At 43.4% G+C, this 26,155-nt stretch overlaps 1 protein-coding gene across 3 annotated transcripts in view; it reads left to right on the top strand.

Moving 5' to 3' along the window:
- LOC146060543 (UPF0462 protein C4orf33 homolog) overlaps positions 1 to 26,155 on the top strand; it is a 79,825-nt gene that overhangs the window by 11,079 nt on the left and 42,591 nt on the right. Inside the window, exons 1-3 of one of the 3 annotated variants that reach the window (XM_083173879.1) lie at positions 15,278 to 15,420; positions 17,444 to 17,477; positions 25,803 to 25,983. In XM_083173879.1, coding sequence (XP_083030005.1) covers positions 17,469 to 17,477; positions 25,803 to 25,983 — 190 coding nt within the window. In that variant the 5' untranslated portion in view covers positions 15,278 to 15,420; positions 17,444 to 17,468. Of the gene's footprint in view, positions 1 to 9,566; positions 9,625 to 15,277; positions 15,426 to 17,443; positions 17,478 to 25,802; positions 25,984 to 26,155 lie in introns of those variants that run through there. The other 2 variants (XM_083173869.1, XM_083173860.1) reach the window with 2 other exon arrangements.

The raw sequence follows: 26,155 nt of genomic DNA, 5'->3' as shown, positions 1-26,155 counted from the left end.
GAGGCAGAAGTTCATACCAGACTTCCGGAGCCAAAATACACTGTGGTGCCACCCCCCATGGCTACAGCTTGTGGGCAAACGACCACTGCCACATGAGCAGCCAGTCATGGTTCATCAGGACAAGCTCTGTCCCAGCTTATCACCAGTAGTACATCAGGGGGAATAAAGTCAGGGCTGCTGTTAGAATTTGTGAGGCCCAGTACAGGCAGGCATATGCTGCAGCTCACAATACTGATGCTGACATCCTGACTACCGCCAGGAGACCAGCACCTGAATGCCACCAGCAAGGAGGATGCAGTCACCAGAATCCTGCCTTCTGGTGCCCTGAACATAAGTATGCAGGAAGCGGTTAGGGTTAGGCTAGGGGGAGTGGTTTAGGCTCTAGGAGGGTGGACATAGGTTTAGGCTACGAAAGGGAGCAGAGGAGCTTAGGTTTAGGCTCTGGGGGAAGTTAATGTTATGCTGCGGGGAGAGAGGTTTAAGGTAAGGCACTAGCATTTAGGATTAGGCTGCAGAGAGGGTTAGGCACTAGGAGGGGGAGTTAGGGTTAGGCACTAGTGGCTAGGGTTAGGCATTAGTGGTTAGGGTTAGGCTGCGATGGGGAGGGTTAGGCTATGATGGGGAGGTTAGAATTAGGCTGCGATGGGGAGGGTTAGGCTGCTATGGGGAGGGTTAGGATTAGTCTGTGGGCAGGTTAGGGTTAGGTTGCAGGGAGGGAGAGTTGGGATTTGGAAAGGTGAAAGATAGATATTCTGACTACCAACATCTTCACCTCCAGTCATCTGTATGTATCCTGCTGCAGCACTGAATCACTTATAAGTCCAAGGAAAGAGTCCTATAATGCACTACATTTCACTATAAGGAGCAGGTCATCCGATCGTCACCCCTACTCTTTTTGCCCAATGTATTTCTGAAACCAGGACTGGCTCAAAGAGCCCAGACTGGTTCTGCCCGTGGGACCCCAAGCTGTTATTTTAACTTTTATTTTACAGTACTCATGTACAGGTCTAGCTGATACATGCAATGCTTCATCAAAGGAATAGGGAAAAATGGTTTGTATTTTCCATAAGTATTTACTTTGTAAATTTGCCGATGTGCATAAATAGGGTCGAATGGGTGCATTCATACTCATTTGAGCTTGGTGAATTTCGCCAAATTTTTCTCCAGCCCTGCGGTGTATATCTCTAGCCACAGAAAGCCCCCTTCTGTTTCCTCAAGTGCCAGTGCTTCTCCTCTCTCTTTCAGCGGCTTGATGTCATGTGCGCCTGGTGTTTTGGAGTCTCGCCAGGCCCTTTCTCAGTCTGGGCCCTGTACTCCGATACCAACAGTCTCCTGGGATGGCGGCCCATAGGTTTAAATATATGGATGTAAAGCAGCAACAGTGATTCATTCTAACCCGGCTGTCCAGCATTCAAAGCCATAAAGATCATCGGCTTTGACAAATCCATTTGTAGTCTTAGTGTCATATACACATTAGTATGCTTGTGGCTCAATACTAAAGTAAGATGGCCTTGTGCGTATCTCCAGTTCATATCTATACTACTTGGAATTCACGAGCATTGTTACATTTGGTTATGAAGAGAAGAATCACAGGATAGTCCTTTACCAGCTTCGCCTGGAGCAGAGACACTGCTAATTAATGTGCTGTAGCTGCACAAGCAGGATTGTGTGTTTATTTGTGCGTATCTCTCTAACATGTGAGATGAAATACCATTTGCATTTTAGAACATAAGGCTCTGGCAATCCCTGCTAATGGTTCTGTTATCTGAACTATCAGAATGTCAGCCCAAGCTATACTGCTGAGAATTTCCATTAACCATGCCCTGCTCCTCGCCAGGAGGAATTCTAGCTGACTATATAACATGTTGTTTTAAGAAAGCAATTATACTTTTCCTTAACATAGACAAAGGACATATCAACATTAAATTCTTACAATATTAAATAGAAGCTAGCATAGAGGGCTCCAAACTCTGCCCCTATGTATATATTAAATGCCCTACATTGAAGACTGATAAAGCCTGGGCATGGTTTTGTGGTGGATTATTGGGGCAGATGTATTAAGCCTTAACAAGAGATAAATGCAAGGGTGATAAGGAGAGATAAACATCCAGCCAATCAGCTCCTTACTGACTTTTTTCAAAGACAGCCTGTAACATGGCAGTTAGCAGGTGATTGGCTAGACATTTATCTCTCCTTATCACCCTTGGATTTATCTCTTGTTAAAGCTTATAAAATCTGCCCCATTATTCCTAACTGGGTGGTTAGAGATGACTGATACAGTGTGTCATATTAAATGTTGGTTCATAGGAGCCCCACGTACAGTATATTCATGGAGTTTGAAATACTGAACCCAACGGGATGCTGGGAAATCAATATATTCCGATGATTAAAGGCCATAGAAGATGATTGTAACAACATCATTGTTTGTGGAAATGTTAGTATTCTGCTAAACACATTTTGGGGAATAAAGGGGTAATTATAATAAACTGTCTATAAAATGGAAAAGTTGCAAATAGCTAATCAGCTTATAGCTATCATTTATCACAAAATATAAAATGCTAGCTAAAAGCTGATTGGCTGTCATTGTCAACTTCTTCAATACATTATTCCTCCTACAATATATCTATACGCAGACAAGTGGTACTTACAAAATGGGTCCTAAAAAGCAAAACAGAAATACTTATATGATTTCTTGCTGACTTTATACTAGAGGTTTATGTCAGGACCTCTACACTGTAAGGTGAACTCAGTGGCGGAACTCGTGGGTAGTGAGCCCACATGCAAAAATATAATTTGGGCTCCCCTCTTCCACTCCAATCCAAGTCCACAATATGCAACACAGCAGTGGGTGACAGGGAGAGGCAGAGGGTGACAGGGAGAGGCAGAGGGTGACAGGGGCAGCAGTGGGCCCCTTAGGGCCAGATGTATCAAGCTTCAAAAAGTGAAAAAATGAAGAGTGATAAACAACCAGCCAATCAGCTCCTCCCTACAATGTCACCGGCTGGGTTTGAAAAATGACAGGTAGCAGCTGATTGGCTGGTTGTTTATCACTCTCCAATTTATCACTTTTGAAGCTTGATACATCTGGCCGTTAGTCCTCAGGGCCCTGGTCTACTGCACCTGCTGCAACAATGGTAGTTCCGCCTCTGGGTGAACTTCCTTTAATGCTGCGGCAGGATTTCCTGTCATTTTCTCTTTTCTGCAGACATACATTAATAACAATTCAGAATGACTACTTCACTAACATTTTGAAATGTTTGTATCACATTAATGGATACAAATGTTCTTTAACTTTATGAATGGTTCAGTTTACAGTAAAGAGGTAGGGGAACGTAAAAATTATCATTCATTATGGTGACTTTTACTTGCTGCCAATATTAAGCTTTGATAATTTAAAAAAACATTTGTGCGAAATGATGATGTGTATAACAAAGCCACATAAATGGAACACTGCACATGCGAATCTTTGGAGCCCAGTGAACAGGTAAAGGCCACCGCCGGCCCCGCCCTTGTGCATGGCTGCAAATTTTTGTGCATCAAATGGTTTCCCCTTGTCCGCAGTGCCAAGTAAGTCCTCGACTTACTTGTCGCTGCGATGACCATGGGGAGAAGGAGACTGCTTGTGACATCAGTGGCCCACCCTCCCATTGGCCAGGCCACACTACGATTTGTGCACATGTCTGGTCATCTGATCATCACCCGGGCTGCGTATATGCAGCCCAGCGAACAGGGCTGAATTAGCCCCAATGTATGAGCAAGTTAGTTGAGCTGATCGTTTTACTCTTTAAGTGTTTTACTTTTTAAAGTGTCAGTTAAACAATTTTTGACACTAAATATATTGCAACATTAGTTCAGTGAACCATGATTTCATTCTCTGGTATTGGTTGTGCATACTGTTTTTACTTATAACTAACTTTGCAGTACTTTTGCCTATGGCTCTGTTCCTATTACAGCTTCTCCTAATGGGTGCGTAGAGACACATAAAATGTGTGGGTTGTGGGAGTACAAATCAATAGCACCAAAATACACGAGTAGCAATAAAAGACAATGCCATTTTTAAGCTAAGTACCAGAACAGGCAGAACTGAACATACAGAACAGTACAGTTTTCTTAGGTTAAGTTCTTAGTGACTTATCACAAAGCATATATTGGTTTTACAGAACCAGGCTTGTACATGTCTCATACACCGATATTTATGTACATCAGACATGCAGTTATACAGTAACACATAGCAGCATGCAATTTGATGCAAGATAACAACCACTTGGCCTATCTAGTCTGCCCATCTATATGAACACACTTATAGCATATCTCCCAAAATTGGTGGCAGTGGAGGAGGGACACAAGCGTTCATTTATGTGCATGATCAGAATTAAGGGGTGTGGCCTTTGGTCAGGGGTGTGACCTATGCCGCCGTGCTCTCGCAAGGCCACACCCCATTTTCAACACTGTTGGGGTCTTGGCCAGGCTCATGCCACCATCCACTCTCTGCAGTCAATAGACATTATGTGCACACATCTTTTTCCGCTGCTCTGCTAAGCAGGGGGTGGGCATTGCTGGCCACTGGTGGGACAGGGATTGTCCTAAAAAAGGGACGGTCCTGTAAAAATTGGGACTGCTGGGAGGTATGTTTACAGGGTCCATTTTTGGCTGGAGCCAGTTAAACTACCAGTATATTTTCGGATTGTGGGAGAAAACTGCAGTGACTGGAGGAAATTACAGCAGGTATGGGGATGATATATAAACTCCATACAGTTGAGCCATGGTGGGAATTGAACCCATGACCTAATGGCATCACAATGGGGTATGAGTGGCACCCAGATGTCACCCACTGAGGGGTGACACCAGAATTCTGACTACCAGCAATGCTTCACCCCTTAACTGCCAGGCCACATCCCCCGCTGCACTGGGTGTCACCATGAATAATGACGAACCTATCGTGACTATATCATATGTACTGTTTTTTTTTTACAAACGTGGATTGAAGCTTATTGCAAATTTGGTTTGTTTTTCTGCACATTCTCAGATTTTCACCATGTTACTAAATTAACTACATAAAAGATAAAATGAAGGCAGGAAACAGGCTGCATGTAAGTCACAGTTATAGACACAGATAATACAAAATAGGAATTATTTACTATGATGGGCCCATTTATCATTTAATATTTGCGGCTTAATCCCGGAAAAAAGCCTGTTTTCAGGTTGAGCCACAAATATTAAGTATCATATGAATGTATCAGGAGGGACCGCAGCATTAATCTCCAATCCCTGCTGTGACCCCTCCTGCCAACCACATCCCCCATAGTAAGCTATATCCCTGGGCTACTGCCATTATGAAACGTCGGTAGCCCATTGTAGCCTATGGGCTAGAGTCCGCACTGCTGCCGGGAAGTGCAGTCAAAGGAGTCGTCGGGGGGTCATCACTAATAGCGTTTGCGCAGACCCCTCTGGCACCCGGCTGAGCTTATCACAGGGAAGGGCTCCTTTCAGGGGCCCTGTGTCTGCGTGTGCAGGATGATACATCCCTGCAATAGGATTGCATATTACAATGCGATCCTGGGCAGTAATATTCCACCCAGATCTCATTGTATATGCGATCCTTAATAAATGGGCCCCGAAACCCCTAATATAACTATAAGCTTAACTCATTTGCACATTTTCTTTTCTATTGTAATGTTACTAAAAGAAAAAATTACATTATATGTGATTAGTCACAACACGGGTTCCAGACACATCCCTGATTGTATTTATAAAGTCTAGAATGACTTAAAAGGCCTGTTCATCTTTGGAGCATTACTCCAGACCGGTGCTCCGAAAAGCAGCTGTCCCCAGGATCAGTATAACTGCTACAGAGGCGCCAGTGCCCCTTACCTGACTGCACTGTGTGGCGATGTCAGACAGATCCTTTTTCACAAGCATGGACTTCCTGCTAATAGAAATAAGTGGAACTTTGAGTACCAACATTGTAGATAACTTTCTGTTTTCAGAATATTATACAGCCATATCGGGCCCCCAATAATGAAGAGACTCGCTACAAAAAAACTATCTGAATCTAGCATTCAATTATGTGTAAGGGGCCCATTGGTGATAATGAATAGGCTCCCAAATGTTATAGCTCTTGTCTGACAGTCCTAATAATAAAGAGGCAGAGAGAGAGAGAGAGAGTTGGATAGAGCAATCAAACTGGCCTTTCTGTATACTAAACTTGGTTCTCTAGTGCTCATGAACTGTGTTCAAGGCCCACTTGAGTTCTGTACTTATCCTGCGCATCACACCAACCCCCTTGGAATTGAAAATCCTTTCCTTGAGACACCTAATAGTAGCATCAGACCTGACTGTACTGCTCTACGTAGAGTTAAAGGTGTGTACAGGGCTTTACTTTACCCAGAGGTGTAAGTTCATCCAGGGACAGGTTCAGGGCCAACTCGAGAGACGCTCCATAGGAGCAGCCGCACTGGGCGCCAACTCCTAAGGGTAACCTCAGTCCGGGACGGATACAGGGGTAGGCAGGTGGTACCTGGGCAGCATGGGGTCCGGGCAGCGCTCTGTGAGCGGACACTGTGGACAACAGTGGCAGAATTTAAAAATTCAAAAGCGGCCATGGGGGGAGGGGTTTACAGGGGGCGCTTTGAAATTTCACTCGGGGCGCTAGGAGGCATGGAGCCAGCCCTGGGAAAGTTTCACATTTGGTGATCCCCCTCATCTTACAAAAAAGTGTGACACTGGCCGGTGATCCAGCCGTCTGCATCATGAATCAGCATTCATCGGTTAGTCCTATCTCACAGTCCAGCAGTGGAGGTTGCTGCAGCCTATTAATGCTGCAGCCAGAGCCAGGGCCTCCGAGAGGGGGGGGGGGGGGGGGGGGGGGGCTGGAGCGGTTACTAATTACCCGGGCCCAGGTTTCCTGGAGGGGCTCGGCGGGGGCCCTTGTCTGACCCCCCCTTCCTCCCTCCCGGGCAGCAGCATGGGCTCTCACGCTGTCAGTGTGTTAGAGCATATAAGAGCTCATTCTGTGCATGTCAGCACAGCACATGCTGTAAAGTGTGCTGAGCAGGAGGGGGTGATAGCACTCCACCCTCAACTGTTTTAAAGGCTTTTTCAGTTTTTTTTTTAAGGGGGCTTGGACACGCCTCCTGCTATTAGGGCATGCCCCAAAATTTTACCAGGGCCCAGCATACCTCTTGGTGGCCCTGGCATAAGCGGGTGCACCACAAAGCTCCACTGGAAGAGCAGTGGTCACACTTGGATCCTGCTGTGAACCATCAGGTGCCCCTTTAGAGCTTGGAACCTGGAGAGAAGCATCTCCATTGCCTGGTAGCCATGGCTTTGCCTGTACTCTCATTTTGTTGCTTTAATTCAGTTAAGCTGATCTAAAGCATGGAGTTATGATTTCTGTAATAACAACAGTTAGGTGCACAATTCACCACTTTTCTGTGCTAGATAGGTGCAAGTGATCAATTAACTATATGGCAAAAAATGTAATGCATTATATAATTGGCATATTTGACTTTAATAAAATATACCTATTACTATAATGTCATAGTCACTAGGCAACCATACTCTTAGTACATTTTATTTCCTTTCAGTCATTAGGGAAAGTTGAAATACATTATATAAAAATGATTCACCCTAGCTCTGTTATACCACTTCTTGCCACTAGATGGGAGAAGTAGATCAGCAAAGCAAATGTTTGTTTTTGCTTTTTAAAAATTACTTCTTATAACAGCTGCATATTAATGCAATTTCTGAAGTAATACAGAAATCACTTGTATATGTCACAGACCTGTCAAGTCAACCAGGCTATTGGTTTTTTTTTATTATTTTTTTTATAAAGAGTGCTGGATATATTTTATTTATCATCAGCCAGTATTTCTCACATATACCAACCTGATACAATTCTAAGGAAAACAAACGTAAACCACTAACTAGCATCTGTGGGCCTCATTTTCAGCCTCGACATTTAATCTGCTGGAGTAAGTGGTTCACATTTAATATACACAAACTCTGATTTTGTGATAGTTTATTAAAGTTTCAGGAAATAGACATTTAACACTGAGCAATGTCTCATAAACACGCTGAGTAATTATGGTCCTTTAAGAGATCTGTTAAATGGATTTTACAGTTCTAAATCTCTGTAATTCAGTCTTTGCTGGAAAATATGTATAATGTGATAGGTCTACGGTAGCGTCCCTCTTTGCCATAGCTACGGCCAGGGCTAAATTGTAGTATGCTCAGCAGTGTTAACTAGAATCCTTAGATTCAATACAATCACAAGCTTATCTGAGAGAAACCACACAATAGTATCAGTTAGTATGGAAGTGCAGACTTCATACATCATAGAACTATAGAGGAAAACTATATAATGAGAGTGAGAGACAGAGAGAGAGAGAGAGAGAGAGAGAACGAGAGTGAGAGAGAGAGAGACCATTGCACAGTTTTAAGTGCCCAGCACATTGTCTATTTCAATATATAAAGCTGGAATATATCTGGTAATCACTGCTGCCCCCACTCCAACAGCCACCTCCTCGTGGGCTTAAAAGATGTGGAACAATGAGGGGCACACAATAGTGACAATACAGTTTTCACATTTATTATAAAATATAATATACAATTAGATTATAAAAAAATATTAAAAACATATCACCAAAGTCCCAGTAGAGCATGCAGTAATCTCAATTGCCATCTCGTGGACTGCTGCTTCTCCCAGCTACAAGCTTCATTCTCATTTCATCAGAATTGTAAGCAGAGGCATAGTGTGGAGTCACGATGTCCAGAGCAAGTGAATGCTATGGTAGTGCCTCTTATTCACAATATAACACATAGTAGTGCCCACAATTCACAATATTCCACACAATAGGGCTTATTTTTCAGATATGGCTACAGTAGTGCCCCTTATATCATCATGCCACAGTAGTGACCCTTATTCACATTATGCCACAGTAGTACCCTTATTGGCATGTCAGACATTGGTATGTGTGACCTCATTAGACTCCCCACTCAGGCTTCTCTCATGGGCGTCGCTTCCCGGCTTTCAGCAGCAGCACCCAATTCAGGCCTCCCCTCAGCAGCAGGGACACATGGTTATGTTCTCTCCTCTGATGCTCAATCCATGTAACTTAGGCCACCTCAGAGGAGGCAAAAATAAGGAGTCTGCTACTAGTTCCACTCATGTCAGGGTACAAAGCATACGCACAGGATGCAGATGCGAAGCAGCTGGGAGGAAGAGGGCATGCTCAGTGCAGAAAAGAGAGCACTACGTGCTGCTGATATATCTACTATTTTGATACAGTCTGAGCAGGAGCTGGTGCAGTGCCCAACAGAGTGACTGGATCCTGGTGCTCCAGTTGCTCTTCCCTCTCTATGCCTCTGATTGCAATGATCACTTCTGGGGTCTGGACCCAGCGCGTTTCATCATCAGACATCATCAGAAGTCTGATGAGATCAGCGCCCTCTTATTTAATCACATCTTAATTTTCATTAGTAAATTTGTAACTATTATATCTTACAGGGACCCACTAAATAAAGTCAATCCTTAGACATTAAAATACTATTTTCTTTTTTATAAGGGACTACAATATCAGGACCGCAGCAGAACATGAAGCAAGCATATTTCCAGGAAAACAGGTGAATCTCATTGCTATTATGTAACTGCCAGGTAAATGTGTAAGAATGTAAGCTTTATTCTATATTTTGCCATTGGTTATGGGCCATAGAGCCTGTGAAACCAATGTGTGAAATAATTTGTGCATGTGATTTGAAAAACATTTCATGTTCTATTAACTGAGCGCTGAAGTAATGCTTTGTGGCATTTTTTAAATGAAATACAAATGTATATATTCAGTTTCATGCTTTTGCTATTGTTCTGTTCTGAAGTTTATAGCTGTTGAGTTAATAAAAATAAAGAAAGCTACCAGTTACCACTTTGTCTATTAGCCTGAAACATAAGTACTTGTCAGAATGCATTCTATTCTTCTATGGTCTTTCAAGTTTTCAAGGAGTTTTCACCTTCATGTAACTTTCATTTGCTGTTTCTTATATTTTCTATGCATTTATATATACTATATATATTTCAGACTTCCATTTTGCTTTTTTTGATTTGTTTATATTATTTATTATGTACATTTAGCCATCAAATCAGTGACATCGTGCAGGAAATTAAAACACGCCAGCCGATGAACAGGAGCACATGCGCATGCCCTGTTCCGTGGGAGCCCTCGCCACCGTCCTCCGCTCTCCTACAGCTCCCTGCAGCTCCCCCGCAGCCCCCCACAAGTCCCCCTGTCTGCTCCCATTCCCTGCCCGTCTCACGCATCATCAGATGGAGCTCCTGTCCGCCAGCCTATGCCAGCTCAGGACATAGAAACATAGAAACATAGAATTTGATGGCAGATAAGAACCACTTGGCCCATCTAGTCTTCCCCTTTTTTTAAACATGTTACCTCAAACCATATTTGATCCTTATTTTTTTGTAAGGATATCAATATGCTTATCCCAAGCATGTTTAAATTGTACTACTGTATTTGCGTCTACCACCTCTGATGGTAGGCTATTCCACTTATCTACTACTCTTTCTGTGAAAAAATTCTTCCTCACATTTCCCCTGAATCTTCCTCCCTCTAGTTTCAATGCATGTCCTCGTGTTCTGTTGCTCCTTTTCCTGTGAAGAATGTCTCCCACCTGTACCTTGTTAAAACCCTTGATATATTTGAAAGTTTCTATCATGTCCCCCCTTTCCCTTCTCTGCTCTAAAGTATACATATAAAGATATTTTAGTCTTTCCTGGTACGTTTTGTGATGTAGGCCATGCACCATTTTAGTTGCTCTTCTTTGTACAGTCTCTAATGTATTTATATCCTTCTGGAGATATGGCCTCCAGAACTGAACACAATACTCTAGGTGAGGTCGTACCAATGACCTATACAGTGGCATTATTACTTCTTTCTTTCTACTGCTGATACCTCTCCCTATGCAACCAAGCATCTGACTTGCCTTCTTCATTTCTTTGTTACATTGCCTACCTGCTTTTAAGTCCCCTGAAATAGTGACACCTAGATCCCTCTCTTCCTCAGTAGTTTCTATTATAGTGCCATTTATACTATATTGAGTCTTTGGATTTCTGAGACCCAAGTGCATGATTTTGCATTTTTTGGCATTAAACTGTAGTTGCCATTCTTTTGACCATTTCTCTAATCTACCTAGATCCTCAATCATTTGTTTTACCCCTCCTGGTGTGTCTACCCTGTTGCATACCTTTGTGTCATCTGCAAAAAGGCACATTTTACCCTCAATTCCATTTGCAATATCACCAATAAAGATATTAAAAAAGCACCGGTCCAAGTACAGATCCCTGGGGTACTCCACTTGTAACCTTTCCCTCCTTTGACTGTACTCCGTTTACTACAACTCTCTGTTTTCTGTCCTGCAACCACGCTCTTATCCATTCAACTATCTTAGAATCCAATCCCAAGCTTTCAAGTTTATTTAGCAGTCTGCGATGTGGGACAGTGTCAAAAGCTTTACTAAAGTCTAGATAAGCTACATCTACAGCCCCACCTTGATCTATTACTTTAGTCACCCAGTCAAAAAAGTCAATAAAATTTGTTTGACATGATCTTCCCCCAGTAAACCCATGCTGTTTTGGATCCTGTAAATTGCTGGTTTTGAGATATTCTACAACTCTTTGTTTTAAGAGTGTTTCCATCAATTTCCCTACTACTGATGTAAGGCTCACTGGTCGATAGTTGCTTACCTCTTCCTTGCTTCCACTTTTGTGCAGTGGGACTACATTCGCTGTTTTCCAGTCCTCTGGGATTACTCCAGTAACTAGTGACTGGTTGAATAATTCTGTTATTGGTTTTACCAGCTCCCCTTTAAGCTCTTTTAGTATCCTTGGATGTATCCCATCTGGCCCCATTGATTTATCCACTTTCAGTTTTGAGAGTTCTGTGAGGACTTTCTCCTCTGTAAATGTACTTGTATCTCCCTCAGTTTTCTGACTATACTTGCAACTTAACTGTGGCCCCTTCCCCTCTCTTTCAGCAGTGAACACTGAGCAGAAATAATTATTAATATTATCTGCTATTACATTGTTCCCCTCAAGAAAACTTCCACTCTCTGTCTTCAGTCTAATTATTCCACTTTTTGTTTTTCTCCTTTCACTTATATACCTAAAAAAAGTTTTCCCCCCTTTACCCACTGACTGGGCCATTTTCTCTTCAGCCTGTGCTTTTGCACATCTGATTACCTTCTTAGCCTCCTTCTGTCTAACAAGATACACCTCTTTGTCCTCATTCTTCTGCGTCTGCTTAAATTTCTTAAAGGCCAACTTTTTTGCTTTCACAATACTTGCTACTTCTTTTGCAAACCACAATGGCTTTCTTTTTCTTGTGTTTTTCCTAACTCTTTTGACACAAAATTCTGTTGCTTTTAGAATTGCACTTTTTAATTTTTCCCACTTATCCTGCACTCCTTCCAAGTTCTTCCACTCTGCCAAAGAACCCCTTACAGAGTTTCCCATCTCTACAAAATCAGCCTTCCTAAAATCTAACACCTTTGTTTTTGTGTGCGATGAGTCAGTCTCTGTCTTTATTTTGAACCATACTGCTTGATGGTCACTGGATCCCAGATTTTCACCCACATTTATGTCAGATATTCTGTCACCATTTGTAAGTATTAAGTCTAATATTGCGTCCTTACGAGTGGGCTCCCTCACCAATTGCTGGAGGGATGCTCCTTGCAAGGAATTCAGCATGTCCCTACTTCTGATGGAACTTGCAACAGGCAGCTCCCAGTTTACATCAGGTAGATTAAAGTCTCCCATGATTATCACCTCTCCTTTTAATGCCATTTTATTGATGTCCTGCAATAGGCTCTTGTCTAGTTCCTCTTCCTGACCTGTTGGTCTGTAGATCACCCCTATACGAAGAATCGCCTTCTCCCCTGTTTCTATGGTCACCCAAAGGGCCTCCGTTTTTTCTTCAATACCTTGTATTAAGGTAGTCTTTATATATATTTTCACATATATTGCAACCCCTCCTCCAATTTTTCCCATTCTGTCCTTCCTAAATAAAGTATATCCTGGTATAGCTATGTCACAGTCATGATTTTCATTGCACCATGTCTCTGTAATAGCCACAATATCCAGTTCATCCCTTGTCATTATTGCAATTAGTTCTGGGATTTTATTTCCTAAGCTCCTAGCATTTGCACACATAGCTCTTAAAGTTGTGTTTGTGCTTCTCCTGCTGCTAGCTATGTTCATCTTTCTGCCTATATCTATTCGGTTTTGATCGGCATTATCTTCTGTTGCAGTGGATAGGCTTCCTGTTCCATTTGCCTGCAGAGACAATACCTCTAGGTTGGGGGAGCAGATTTCATCATTCTTATTTGGTTCACTGCCCCCCTCTGCTAGTTTAAAAAGTTGCTTATGAAGCTTCCAAACTTCTCACCTAATATTCTCGTTCCCCTTGAAGATGGGTGCAGGCCATCACTTTTATATAAGGCTCTGTCTTGCCAGGTAGCTTGACTTTGACCTAAATATCCAAATCTCTCCTCGTTGCACCAATTATTTAGCCAAACATTGAAGTTTCTAATTCTCAGAGTTCTATCTTCCCCTTGGTGTACTGGCAACACTTCTGAAAAAGTTACAGTGGTTGCCACCTGTTTTAGAGCAGTTCCTAACTTTCTAAATTCATCTTTTACGGCCATGACTTCAGCATTAACCAGGTCATTTGTGCCTAGGTGCACGATGACATCCACCTCCCCATCTTTTCTTGCTGCCTTTACAATTCTTAGCATGCGTTCTTTATCTCTTGGAGCTGTGGCTCCAGGTAAGCACCTTACTTGTTTCTCTACTATAGTAGCATTTCCCAGATGAACTCCTCTAATGATGGAATCTCCCCAAAGAAGTGCAGTACTTTTTGGAGCTGAAATTTTCCTGGTCCTACAGTTAGTAGAGGTAGAAGTCCTCATATCTTCCTGTTCTTTATTGCCTACGTTGGTCATACATTCCAACCCTGCAAGAGCAGCATATGAGTTTTGCAGTGTGACCACTTGGGGAATGTGTCTGATGCCCTCTGTCAGTCTCTGCCTTTCAGAGCCCACAGCAGTCCAGGCAGAATGTCTTCTGGGGGCTCTCTGAGGCAGTGGTGGTTGCAAGGACACAGACATCCTACGTAGCTCAGCATGCAGTTTAGCTATCTCCTCCTGCAGCAAAGAAATTTGTTTGCAGATTGGACAGCAGCCGAGTTTCCAGAATGTCTCCCTCAAAACAAATGCATAACATCCACTGCACTGCACCAGGCCAAACATTGTATCAGATGTATGGTAATAACAATAATAATATGTGTTTTGGCTTTTGTGTTCAAACTCACCTTTTTCTGTATTCTAACTCACCTGCTTCTGTTTCCAACTCACAAGTCACTTGAATATTCAAGCTTCACTTTAGTCTGCAAGCTTCTCTCTCAATGAGCAACCTGCAGGTTGGCCGATAGGAGATCCATCTGTATAATTCATATTCATCTTTTATAACACCAAGCAAAGGGTATATGTACAACCACTGGGTCAACAGTGTGGCGAACCCGGCGAGGGGATGTGGAATACATGTGAAGTAATGTGCTGCGCTCGCCACACTTCAGGCTCGGTGGCTCGCTGCGCTTGCCACACTATATAAAATCAACTCAAAGCCGACGTGGATAGTAGGGGTATGAAAAGGTCGGAGGACGCGTAACGCCGCCCCTCTCAGGCTCGCTGCACTCGCCACGCTTCGGGTTGGCATTGATTGTGGCGTGGGGTTAACAATGGGGGGGCATTTGACATAGTAATTACCCATCAGGGTGGGTATACAATTAAAAATGGGGTCTGGGGGGCATTAAACATTGTAATCTGCCATCAGGGTGGCTGTACAATTAAAAATCGAGTCGAATAGGTCGCATCGCATCGCATCGCATGCGATGCGACCGATTTTACAGACCCGATGCCATACAATGTAAATCGGTGGCGCCGTGCTAGGAAACAAGTACTGAATTCTCTAGTACATAGTACCTGGACCATAAAGTAGATATGTGGAAAAACAGAACAATTTCGAGGAGAAACTTCCTTTATTTCAAAGTTCAATGTTCACATAACATTTCACATACAAAACCTGGCACACAGCAAGCAGTGTAATGAAACATCATAACTTCCATCTACCGTTCTGCACGCTTCTGAAATAGTTAAACAGGGCTGGGAATTTGGTATAAGTAGGAGGAAACATCCTCTGGCAGAGGAGTGAGGTGGATGAGGGCAGTACTAGTGGTCTTGGGTGTGTCAGCGAGCTCTCACTTTACTTCTACACTGAGCTCGGTGTGTGTGTGACTCCCTGTGTGTAGGCCTAACAGAGCAGCTGCTTCTTTCTTTTTATCACAGTGTGATAACCAACAGGTCAGGTAAGGTACTATACACCTGTGTGTTCTACCTGTATAAGGCTGCAAGAGGGATGGAGGTGGTAGTGTATTTGTGCATTACTGTTTGTATTTATTAGAAGTGGGAAAACCTATGACTGGCAATGATCATTTATTTTGCAAGTAACAAACTATAGTAACATTGATATTGCTTGTACTTAGTTGATATAAACAAAGTAGTGAATATACACAGTGTATCTCTTTCAAACTTTATCAATACAACGCGACTGGGAGTATATACTGTATAGGAAACTTAATAGATGTAGTATAATCCATAGATATTAAATGTATTTTCTGTAGTTCTCTTCATATCTTGTTAACAGTTAAAATAAATACAGGTTGAATATCCCTTATCCAAAATGCTCGGGACCAGCAGAATTTTGGATAACGGATTATTCCGTATTTTGGAATATTTTAATATTTCAATGATGTATTTTGAAGTATCTTGCATTTATGCTGTATAAACACATCCACCACATGAAATGCACACAAATATATTTTATTTGTTCAAAAAACAAGGTTTCAAAACATGAAACAAATGTTGTGTACTATCTCAGATATTGAATTTGACTGCCAAGCAATCATTGTCTTGCACATATATAGTGCCAGTTACATATCATGTCCCCAGTAGTGCTGTTACATATCATGTCCTCAGTAGTGCTGTTACATATCATGTCCTCAGTAGTGCTGTTACATATCATGTCCCCAGTAGTGCTGTTACATATCATGTCCCCAGTAGTGCTGTTACATATCATGTCCTCAGTAGTGCTGTTACATATCATGTCCTCAGTAGTGCTGTTACATATCATGTCCTCAGTAGTGCTGTTACATATCATGTCCTCAGTAGTGCTGTTACATATCATGTCCTCAGTAGTGCTGTTACAGTTGTCCCCAGTAAGTTTTTAGAAAAAAACATTTTTTTTCCACTTTCTGGAATATATGGTTTTTGGAATAATTCGGATAACGGATACTCGGATACGGGATACTCAACCTGTATTAAAAAAGTCCAGTATTTAAGTTGGCATCAGGCTTGGAGCTGGCACTGAGATGGCACACATCACAGGCTCCTTTGCCAGAGTGAGCATATTACAGCCAGTGTTGTAGTTGTTGAGTGCTCCGGCTGAAAGGGTTCTATTGCTGTAATGTTTAAATGTAGCTATCAGGCTGCCCTTGAACCCAATACTACAGTAGGGCTGTTTCTTAATTTGCATAATGTCTACTTGTTGGGTGGGCACCGCCTGTACCTTATTACTGTAGTTGGTGGAATAGGTTTTTGTGTTCTGGCACATGTGAGAAGCTTTCCGGTACTTGTGGATTATCACGGCTCCCATCGCATGCCATATATAGTGGCATGCGATGGGATGCGATTTTTGCAGTTTTTGCAGTTTTTGACAAAATCGCATGCAATCGCATCGCATGCGATTTGATCGCATGCGATCGCATGTGATTTTTAACAGAAAAGCATCCAAATGCATTTAAATTAGTATTAAACCTGTTCAATGGCCCCCAAATGGCATTTTTGAGGCTGTATCACCCCTACTATCAACGCGAACCCGAAGTGTGGCGAGCGGCGGCGGTATGCGTCCTACGACCTTTTCATACCCCCACTATCCACGTCGGCGTGGAGTTGAGAATAGAAAGTGTGGCGAGCGCAGCGCGCCACCGAGCCCGAAGCGTGACAGTGGGGGTGGTACAGCCTCAAAAATGCCATTTGGGGGCCATTGAACATGTTTCATACTAATTTCAATGCATTTGGATGCTTTTCTGTTAAAAATCGCATGCGATGCGATTTTTTCATGTGCGATGGCCATCGCGGGAGCCGTGATACTCCACAAGTACCAGCTTTCCTGTTTAAGATGCTGCTCTGCAATATTGCTTATTGCCTTCCTGCGACCTTGTGTCTGAAAGCTTTGGCGAATAGCCATGACTTAAAACAATAGTCTGAGTATTCCTATTTTTTATTTTTTTGTGCACCTAACCTGGCATCTGTCTTCCTTTTGCAGCCCTTGAAATCTACCTAATAGTAAAATGGCAAAGGTGAGTCTCTCAATTTGTAGTTTTCCAGTAAGCAGATCAGGGCTGGCAACAGAAATCTTGGAGCCCGGTACACTGATATATCTGGGGGCCCAATCCCTCGCCCCCTTGTGCAGAACATTTTAGTACACTGCATACTGAATGTGTTTTTTTGTTACAAAAGAAACAATTCATATTCACTAATACCGGAGGGGGGTTCCAGGAAAGTACCCTTACGGAATCCAGGCGGATGCCTTTATAAACCATTGCTAGCCATGCTTACAGCCCCTGAGCTTCTCAGAACCTTGGGGCCCCTCACGAGCTTGGGGCCCGTTACAGGTGTCCCCTTTGACCCCCCCTGTCGCCTGCCCTGAAGCAGATGTGTATTTATACTGCGTGCGTATTCTTTTATCTGACAAGTAACCCTCCTTTATTATGGAATTCTTACACAACTCTAACTTATTTTCTGCTTTTTTCCCCCTAACCTATCTAGAATTGCTTTATTTGCATTTTCTTTTTCATATCAAAACCACAGTATCGTCTTGTATGTGTACTGTGTATATATACAGTGTACAGCTTGCTATCTCTCCAGACAGCAATATATAACATTGATGTGTGCAGTTCCGTTTCTGATCTAGTTCCATAATTGGTTTCCTTCTCTCTGTACTAGTGAACCCACCCAAATACTAAAAGGAGGCTGTGTATATGCCATGTCACTGGTCATGTGAGCAAGCATCTATGATTGTGATTAGTAACCCCGTCAGTGCTTTGTAGTGTTTATCACACAGCAGCTGCTGAGACTGTCCTGTTGTACTGTTCTCCTAAACAAATACTGCTAGGGAAATGCCTGCTTTTATTTAAGTAAATAATGTCTGAGCTTACCACAGGAATGGCATTATGTTAATAAAAGCAATTAAGTGGCACAACCATTTTTATTTGGATTTTCTACGAGAGTATCGAGGAGTTATTGTAATGTAGGGTACACGCAAGAATGATCGTGAGATGACAATACGATGGTTGCACGATCTGCTGGAGCACGTGATCTGCATCTAAAACCACTGGAAGGGGTCATTTTAAAATCCTGACTGCGCAGCAGGTAGGATCTGCAAAACAACCAACGCGCATTAAATCGGATGTAAAACATGCCCAATTTACATACAATCGGTCGATATTGTATAGGAATTGAGGCCAAGTCATTATGGTGTGTACCCAGCATAGTTATATTATAAGCTTAATTCTGCGTACCCCGAGACCCAGAAATGAAACCAGAGCCGTAGCAGGGTAGTTCTATGATGCCTCTTGGGGCCTTAAGATGCCCATTCATGTTACAATTATTGTATACAATACAACACCGCGCGCACAGTCTGTGTTTGAAACTTGGCAGCTTGACAGACTCTGTGTTTAACTGTGCGCGTGCTGCTCTACCTGTTCTCAGCGCAGCGCGTGGCTGCTTTACATATGTAATCTACGTTATCAGCGTAGCGCTGGGCAGCAGCAGCGCGCGCTGCCCAGTGCTGACAGGTCACTGTGGTGACAACCGCTGACAACTGGGGCATGTAAACTGGACACCCCGGCACACCGATAACGTACTAAAGCGTCTAAATCCAGACTCCCTGCACCCCGGCACACGCTAAAATTTAGAAGCTAAAGCGTCTAAATCCAGACTCCCTGGAAACCGATAAGAAGGGGGCATCTAAATGTAGCGTCTGAATTTAGTTGGATCTAGGGGTACACTGTGCAAAACACTCTTAAACCTGTTCACAATGACACTAATGGATGGGAGGTGTACACTGCGCTACTAAATAAATATGATACAGTTAAGTTAATCAGTGGGTGCCAATAATATTCAAATAATCACAATTTATTAATAGACAATAAAGAAGATTTTAAAAAGCAATAAAAAAAATAGGTAAAAAAAGGGGATAACCACAATGAATGGCAATGGGTGCTTTAAGTAATTAGAAGCTTCTTGGAGGGAATGGAGAAATAAGTGGGTCAGTCCATTCGGTACCGTATTTTATGGAGAAAGGGATGAGATCCGTTCCTAAAGATGCCTTCCGAGATGTCCTTTATGTATTCCCGTTTAGTGGGGGGTCCTGTTCCTGATATTGGTGGCGTTGTATTTATGGGGTAGCACACCCCGGCCAGATGGTAGGAAGTCCGTTTGACTGGACTGGGACCAATCCTCCAAAACTTAGGGGAAGGGTAACAAGGTAGTTCCAGATAGGCTGGTTCGGTCTCAAAGTGTATCTCCAAAATATTTGTAGTAGATGGTATGGGACTGTAGGTCTCCTCCACCAACGTGTTTCGCCTATAAAGAAGGCATTTTTAAGGTTTGACAACCCATTTTTAGTACACAGCAGCTTTGATAAAGCGGCTCATTTCCTGCGCCCCCCACTCTTTGATAACTTGTTATCTCCCACCACTCACAATGACACTAGTCGACGTAACAGCTGTCGACCTTGTTAATTCCACTATCCACGCCACCCCGAAGCGTGGCGAGCGCAACAAGCCCCGCGAAGGGACGCGGTACGCGTCCTACAACCTTTTCATACCCCCACTATCCAAGTCGGCGTGGAGTTGATCTTATAAAGTGTGGCGAGCGCAGCGAGCCACCGAGCCCGAAGCGTGGCGAGCGGACACGGATACCTGTGAAGTAATCCGCGTCTACATATGAAGTAATTCTTGTTTACATATGTAAAGCAGCCACGCGCTGCGCTGAGAACAGCTAGAGCGGCACACGCACAGTTAAACACAGAGTCTGGCAATCTGCCAAGTTTCAAACACAGACTGTGCGCGCGGTGGCGCCGTGAAACTACACAAGTACCCAATATCTCATTTCATCGTCTTAGTTTTGTGATGAGATCTAGTAATAATTGTAACGTGTATGGGCACCTTATAAACGTACCTCCCACCAGTCTCGATTACAGAGTGACAGTCCTGCTATTTGGTGGCTGTACCTCCCGCGGATTGTAATGTCCCATGGGTGGGGCAGTTTAGGGGAGCTGGAGATCACTGCTGCTCTGCAGAGCAGCCAGTGATCGTTGAAAAGCTGCGATGAGCAGGGAGGGAGCACTGAAAATGGGCATTGCAGCGCTAGACCATGCCCCTCTGCTTACCCCTAATCTCTGCTACTTTATCAGGATGGCTGCACCTCCTGGCATGGCAGACCCTGATTTTTAAAATACCTAAAGTTGGGAGGTATGCTTGTGTGTTTTACATCATGGAACTGAGGCTGGGGGCACCTGAGGCAGTGACTGTGCGCGCCAGAAAGTAATGTGGCTGGGGGAGCAAAATGAATAGTTACGCCACTGCCTCCATGCTGGTTGCTCAATAAATTTAATGGTACTTTGCAGGTGATGAAAGGAAGGGGTCAATCTAAACCAGGAGAAATATTACCTTGGCACACTGAAAAGGATTAGCAATGAGATTTGCATACTGTATGTCTAGGTTGACAGTCACAAGGTCGACCACTAATGGTCGACAGTGACTAGGTCAACACCTAGAAATGGTCAACATACCCTAGGTTGGCATTTACATAAGGTCGACACACGCGTTGACATGGACATGATCGACATTCAAAAGGTCGATCTTTTCTTTGGTGTAGAGCGACTTGGTTCATACTTTTCCATCCAAGTGGGCACATAAGGCCGTATTCTAGTTCACTCTTTCTGACAAAATCCTTCTTAGATGGACAAAACCATGTGCACTGCAGGGGGGCAGATGTAACATGTGCAGAGAGAATTCGATTTTGGTGAGTTATTTTGTTTCTGTGCAGGGAAAATACTGACTGCTTTATTTTTACACTGCAATATAGATCTCACTTTGAAGTAAAACCCCACCCAAATCTAACTCTCTCTGCACAAGTTACATCTGCTCCCCTAGTGACTGTCGACCTAGACATTTTCGACCCACTATACCGTAACCAAGCAAAGTCAATGCTGAGGTTCTTAAACAAATGCTGTTGTACATGAGATGACAACTTTTTGGTTGGAACAGTACTAAAAGTAAAATGTCCAAAGAGATAATATACTGTATTATTAATTTATTTGAAAGGTTATAATTTTTGTAAGAGAATCTGCTATGTGTACAGACGGGTTGGGATCATTTGGTCTATTGCATTATGGTCGAAAGTCATTAGGTCGAATCCATTAGGTCGACATGCTAAAAGGTCGACATGACTCTAGGTCGACATTGGAAAAGGTCGACATGATTCTAGGTCGAAAGGTCATTAGTTCGACAGGTCATTAGTTCGAAAAGGTCATTAGTTCGACATTGTCTATGTCGACATTCACAAGGTCGACATGGGGTTTTTCACTGTTTTTTTACCTGAATGTCAACACAGTCGACATGGACACAGTTTAAAGTGCACTGCATCCCCTCGCATCGCTCGCTGCGCTCGCTATGCGTCGGGCACGGTGCCTCGCTACGCTCGGCACACTATTTTATTCTCCCACCACGCCCTAGTGGATGGTAGGGCATGAAATACCGCCTGTCGGCACATGTTGGCTCAAAAAACAGTGAAAAACTCCATGTCGACCTTGTGAATGTCGACATAGACAATGTCGAACTAATGACCTTGTCGAACTAATGACCTGTCGAACTAATGACCTTTCGAACTAGAATCATGTCGACCTAGAGCCATGTCGACCTTTTAGCATGTCGACCTTTTAGCATGTCGACCTAATGGATTCGACCTAATGACTGTCGACCATAATGCAGTAGACCAAATGACCGCATCCCGTACAGACATCCTGTGGTTTTTATACTTGAATTGTACAGTAGCAGCTGGTATACTTTATTTGTCTTGCCCTTATTGTAGTCTGTGTGTTGTGACTAAAGGTCCCCATACACTGAGCTGATTTGGTCTGATTTCGGACGATTGTGACCAATCGGGCTGTTAAATCAGACCAAATTGGCTGTTCCTGACATGCCGTTGGGTCCGATGCGCGGTCCCGTGCATATCGGACCCGGCCAGGTGGTCAGACCTGCTGGCCCACCGACCACCTGTCCTGGGACCTCCCTCCTGGCGGCTAGACGGCGGGAAGCAGGGACGCATGCGATCTATCACAACAAATTGCCGCATGTGATCCATCACAACAAATTGCCGCCGAGAAGGTCCTGCGAGGCTCACAATAGGTATAAGGTGTATGGGCACCTTAACTATCCTTAGACATGACACATCCTGGTTCTTAGTGCATGTATGCCTGTACTTTTTATACAGTTGGTGACTAATTCCTTATAGGTAATCTGGGAAAATATCCGATACTAGGAAGGTAGCATAGGCGAATCTAGGGGGTGGTCCGGGGGTGCACAGGACCATCCATTTGCCCATTTTGTAGCTGAGGGCTGGGGCTTTCCAACGAGCCCAGTCCCGTGTCTCTAGCCCCCTCGGAACCAGAGATACTGCCAGGCAAAGGAACGTTTTCCCTATAGGATAACATGGGACCTGCTAATTCCGACCCCCACCCAGTTCAATGGCTGCCAGTTCCCCCTTCGCTGGGCCTTCAATCTGATACCAGGCTGGATCCATATGGGTTAATTAGTTTCAGGGATATTGAGGTTAAACCGTTTTTTTTTATTTCTTAAATGTAATTTCATGACTGTTTATGTTCTTTGAGGGCAGATTTCTCTGGAACCAAACAGCCCAGTTTCACCAAAATCATTCGAAGCCAACTCAAAAGTTCTTATATATGATACTGGTCTCATGTAAATGGGTCAGTTGGTTTCGAAGATATAGCTGGTTGGTTAAAGGGGGGTAGGGAGAGGGGAGTAGTTGTCTCTCCCCCTCACACCAGAAAATGCATGGGACCATATTCCCGGGTAAATCCCTGCATTTTCTGTTGTGAAAGGGGTATTAGTTCAAACAGCCGTGACCTGCAGTGCTCTGAATACAGCCGGGTAGCCCCCTGCTCTCTGCCCAGCTGTCAATGACCGTCACCCCTGCAGCTTCCGCTCCAATTCTTCTCCCCGCTTTCCCTCAGCCCTTTAATCATGTGGTGCCAGCGCCCGGCGTGCTCCCCCGACGTCACGCTCAACAATAGTGCGCACAATATTTCAAATGTCCACTCGGCTAGAGGGGACACCAGGAGGGGAGTGAGAGCGTGCTCTGCGCTGCGCTCTGCTCCTCTCCCCATAGAAGCAGCTGCACTGCTCTCCATCTCTCCCTGCAGCAGCAGCGAAGGCTCATATAAAAATTTACAGTAAGTGGCACTTTTGGGGGCATTGCTTAAGGGACGCTACAAGTGGCGGTATGTGGGGGTATTACGCATAATGTGTGGCTTAATGTGTAAGGGGCATTACGGTGTGCAGCATCATGTGTAAGGGGCATTTTGTGTGCAACATCATGTGTAAGGGGCATTATGTGTGCAGCATCATGTGTAAGGCACATTATGTGTGCAGCATCATGTGTAATGGGTACTATGGTGCGCGGCATCATGTGTAATGGGTACTATGGTGTGCGGCATCATGTGTAATGGGTACTATGGTGTGCGGCATCATGTGTAATGGGTACTATGGTGCCACCAAGCAAGAACCCCCTAGCAATGAGCACGTAGGTAAGCAGCACTTATGTGGAAAATATGTAATGGGCATTATGGTGTGTGGCCTTATGTGTAATTGGCATTACGGCTTGTGGCTTTATGTGTAATGGGTATTATGGAGTTTGCTAAAATGTGTAATGGGCATTACTGTGTATGGTCTAAAGTGTAATACCACACCCCTTTTTTGATGACACGCCTCCTTCCCATGAGGCCATACCCCCTTTTTGCCTTGCGGCTACGCCGCGCAAAGGTACCCCTGCTGTTATGTCTACATCTGGGACCACCCATTACCATAATTCTAGATTCGCCTATGGAAGGTAGGACATTGTCACACCGCTATCATAGATATACAGTAATACCATTTTAAATATATAAATTATTTGACTTCTTCACTTCACAATATCTAAATAGATCTACTGGCAAATCAAGGTTGGAAGGGACTTCTGCAGAAAGAACCGAGGACTTGTAATATGCTTTAATTCCTACAGTATCTGTGTTAGGTGAAAAGAGCATACCATGGAGAAGATCTGCTAAGCATTGGAGGGTGTTAACGTGGTCAGAGATAAAGTACTAACCAATCAGCTTCTGACATTTTTCAAACACAGAATGTAACATGGCAGGCAGGAGCTGATTGGCTGTTACTTTATCTCTCCCCATATTATCACTCTAAAGCTTAAACTAGTAAGCTTTCACCCGATTCAGAAATTTGCCCAAATTATTGCCGGGTTGGTGACGTATGGAGCCGTGTCAAGATGCGTTGTGAAAGCACCACAGCTTATAACCTCGGTTGACCAACCCGCCAATTTGACCCTTGTAAAAAGGGTTAAATCCGGGTCACCCTCTGTATAATAGGTGACCCCTGTTTAGTGTGAAAGTGCCAGACTCAGGTCGGACCAAGGATCTCGATCACGGGTTCCACCTGTGTTTGCGATGTGAAAGGGGTTTGAAGAACCTCAGTTGTGCTCATGAATAAGATACACTGCATTGAAGTACAGACTATAAACTAAAACAAGGTGGTCATTTACTAAAAGCTATAAATTACAGCTCTACAGCATCTATCACAGTTCCAGCTGCAGCCAAGCCCACAATCACTGTTTCAGAAACCAGGATAGAGCTCTACTAATCATTTGTCTTTCTCCCTGGGCTGGATTAAGGTTTGTGGTGGCCCCATGGCCCCTACCAATAAAATTGTCAATTAGATACTGTTTTTTAAAAAGTATAATGTGTACATTTTTCCAGCACCACAAATGTGTTTAAATACACGGCAGTGGCCACAGTTCACATTATGCCACACAGAAGCCCCATACAGTATGCTACACTTTGCACACTATCCCCTAATTATTAAGGCTTCTAAGAACAGTACCCATTTGTGCTCCAACTAAACTTGTCCCAGGAAACAATGAAGCGAATCTAGAACTTTAGCAGGATAGTTAAAACCAAGTTTAGATATAGACGTGTACAAGAAACATGCTGAACAAAGGGGGCTAAAAAGGGGCTCCAAGAGGGGAACAGACAAAACGACAACAGGACACAGATTATAGACAATGGAGAATGGGTTGGAACAGACAAAATCGGGGCACAAACTCTATTTAAAAGCCTATGGCTTTAGCCTTTTTCCACTATATTACAGGTAGCTATATTGCTTGTACTGTAGCTATGAACTATTTATTATGTCACTGCTGTTATTTCTTTTCTTATGTGCTTTCATGTATATTGTGTTACCTGGTTGAGATTTATATATATATATATATATATTATTTGATTAATTCATGAATTAATGCAAAGTTGTATTTAATTAAAATTACAGCTAACTTATGAAATAACTACTACATGGGATAGCAAACAAGTTTTACATGAGCCTGTAACAATCACTTTCAAGCCGCATCAGGAAGGACTGCTGATGGAAGTTAATGCTCCGTTCTTCAATGACCCCTCAGCACCACCTGGTGAGCCTGGGAAGCCATTCAATGGTCTTTGGGATTATGAAGGTAAGTTAAGTTTGGGTCCTTTATTTTTCTTTTTTCACTATGTTTTATGTGGGCATATAAAGGTATTGTTTGGGAAAAGTATTGTCCAACCATTAGCCCTACCCCTAGTTTTCTTAGGTGCACACCACAATTTTACAAGAAAAATAAATGAGGATACATGACCTAATACATA

The sequence above is a fragment of the Crinia signifera genome, chromosome 1 (genome assembly GCF_055691185.1).
Source record: "Crinia signifera chromosome 1, ASM5569118v1, whole genome shotgun sequence".
In the NCBI taxonomy this organism is placed as follows: Eukaryota; Metazoa; Chordata; class Amphibia; order Anura; family Myobatrachidae; genus Crinia; species Crinia signifera.
The sequence above is the reverse complement of the archived record's forward strand: the minus strand, read 5'-3'. Positions and strand labels throughout refer to the sequence as shown.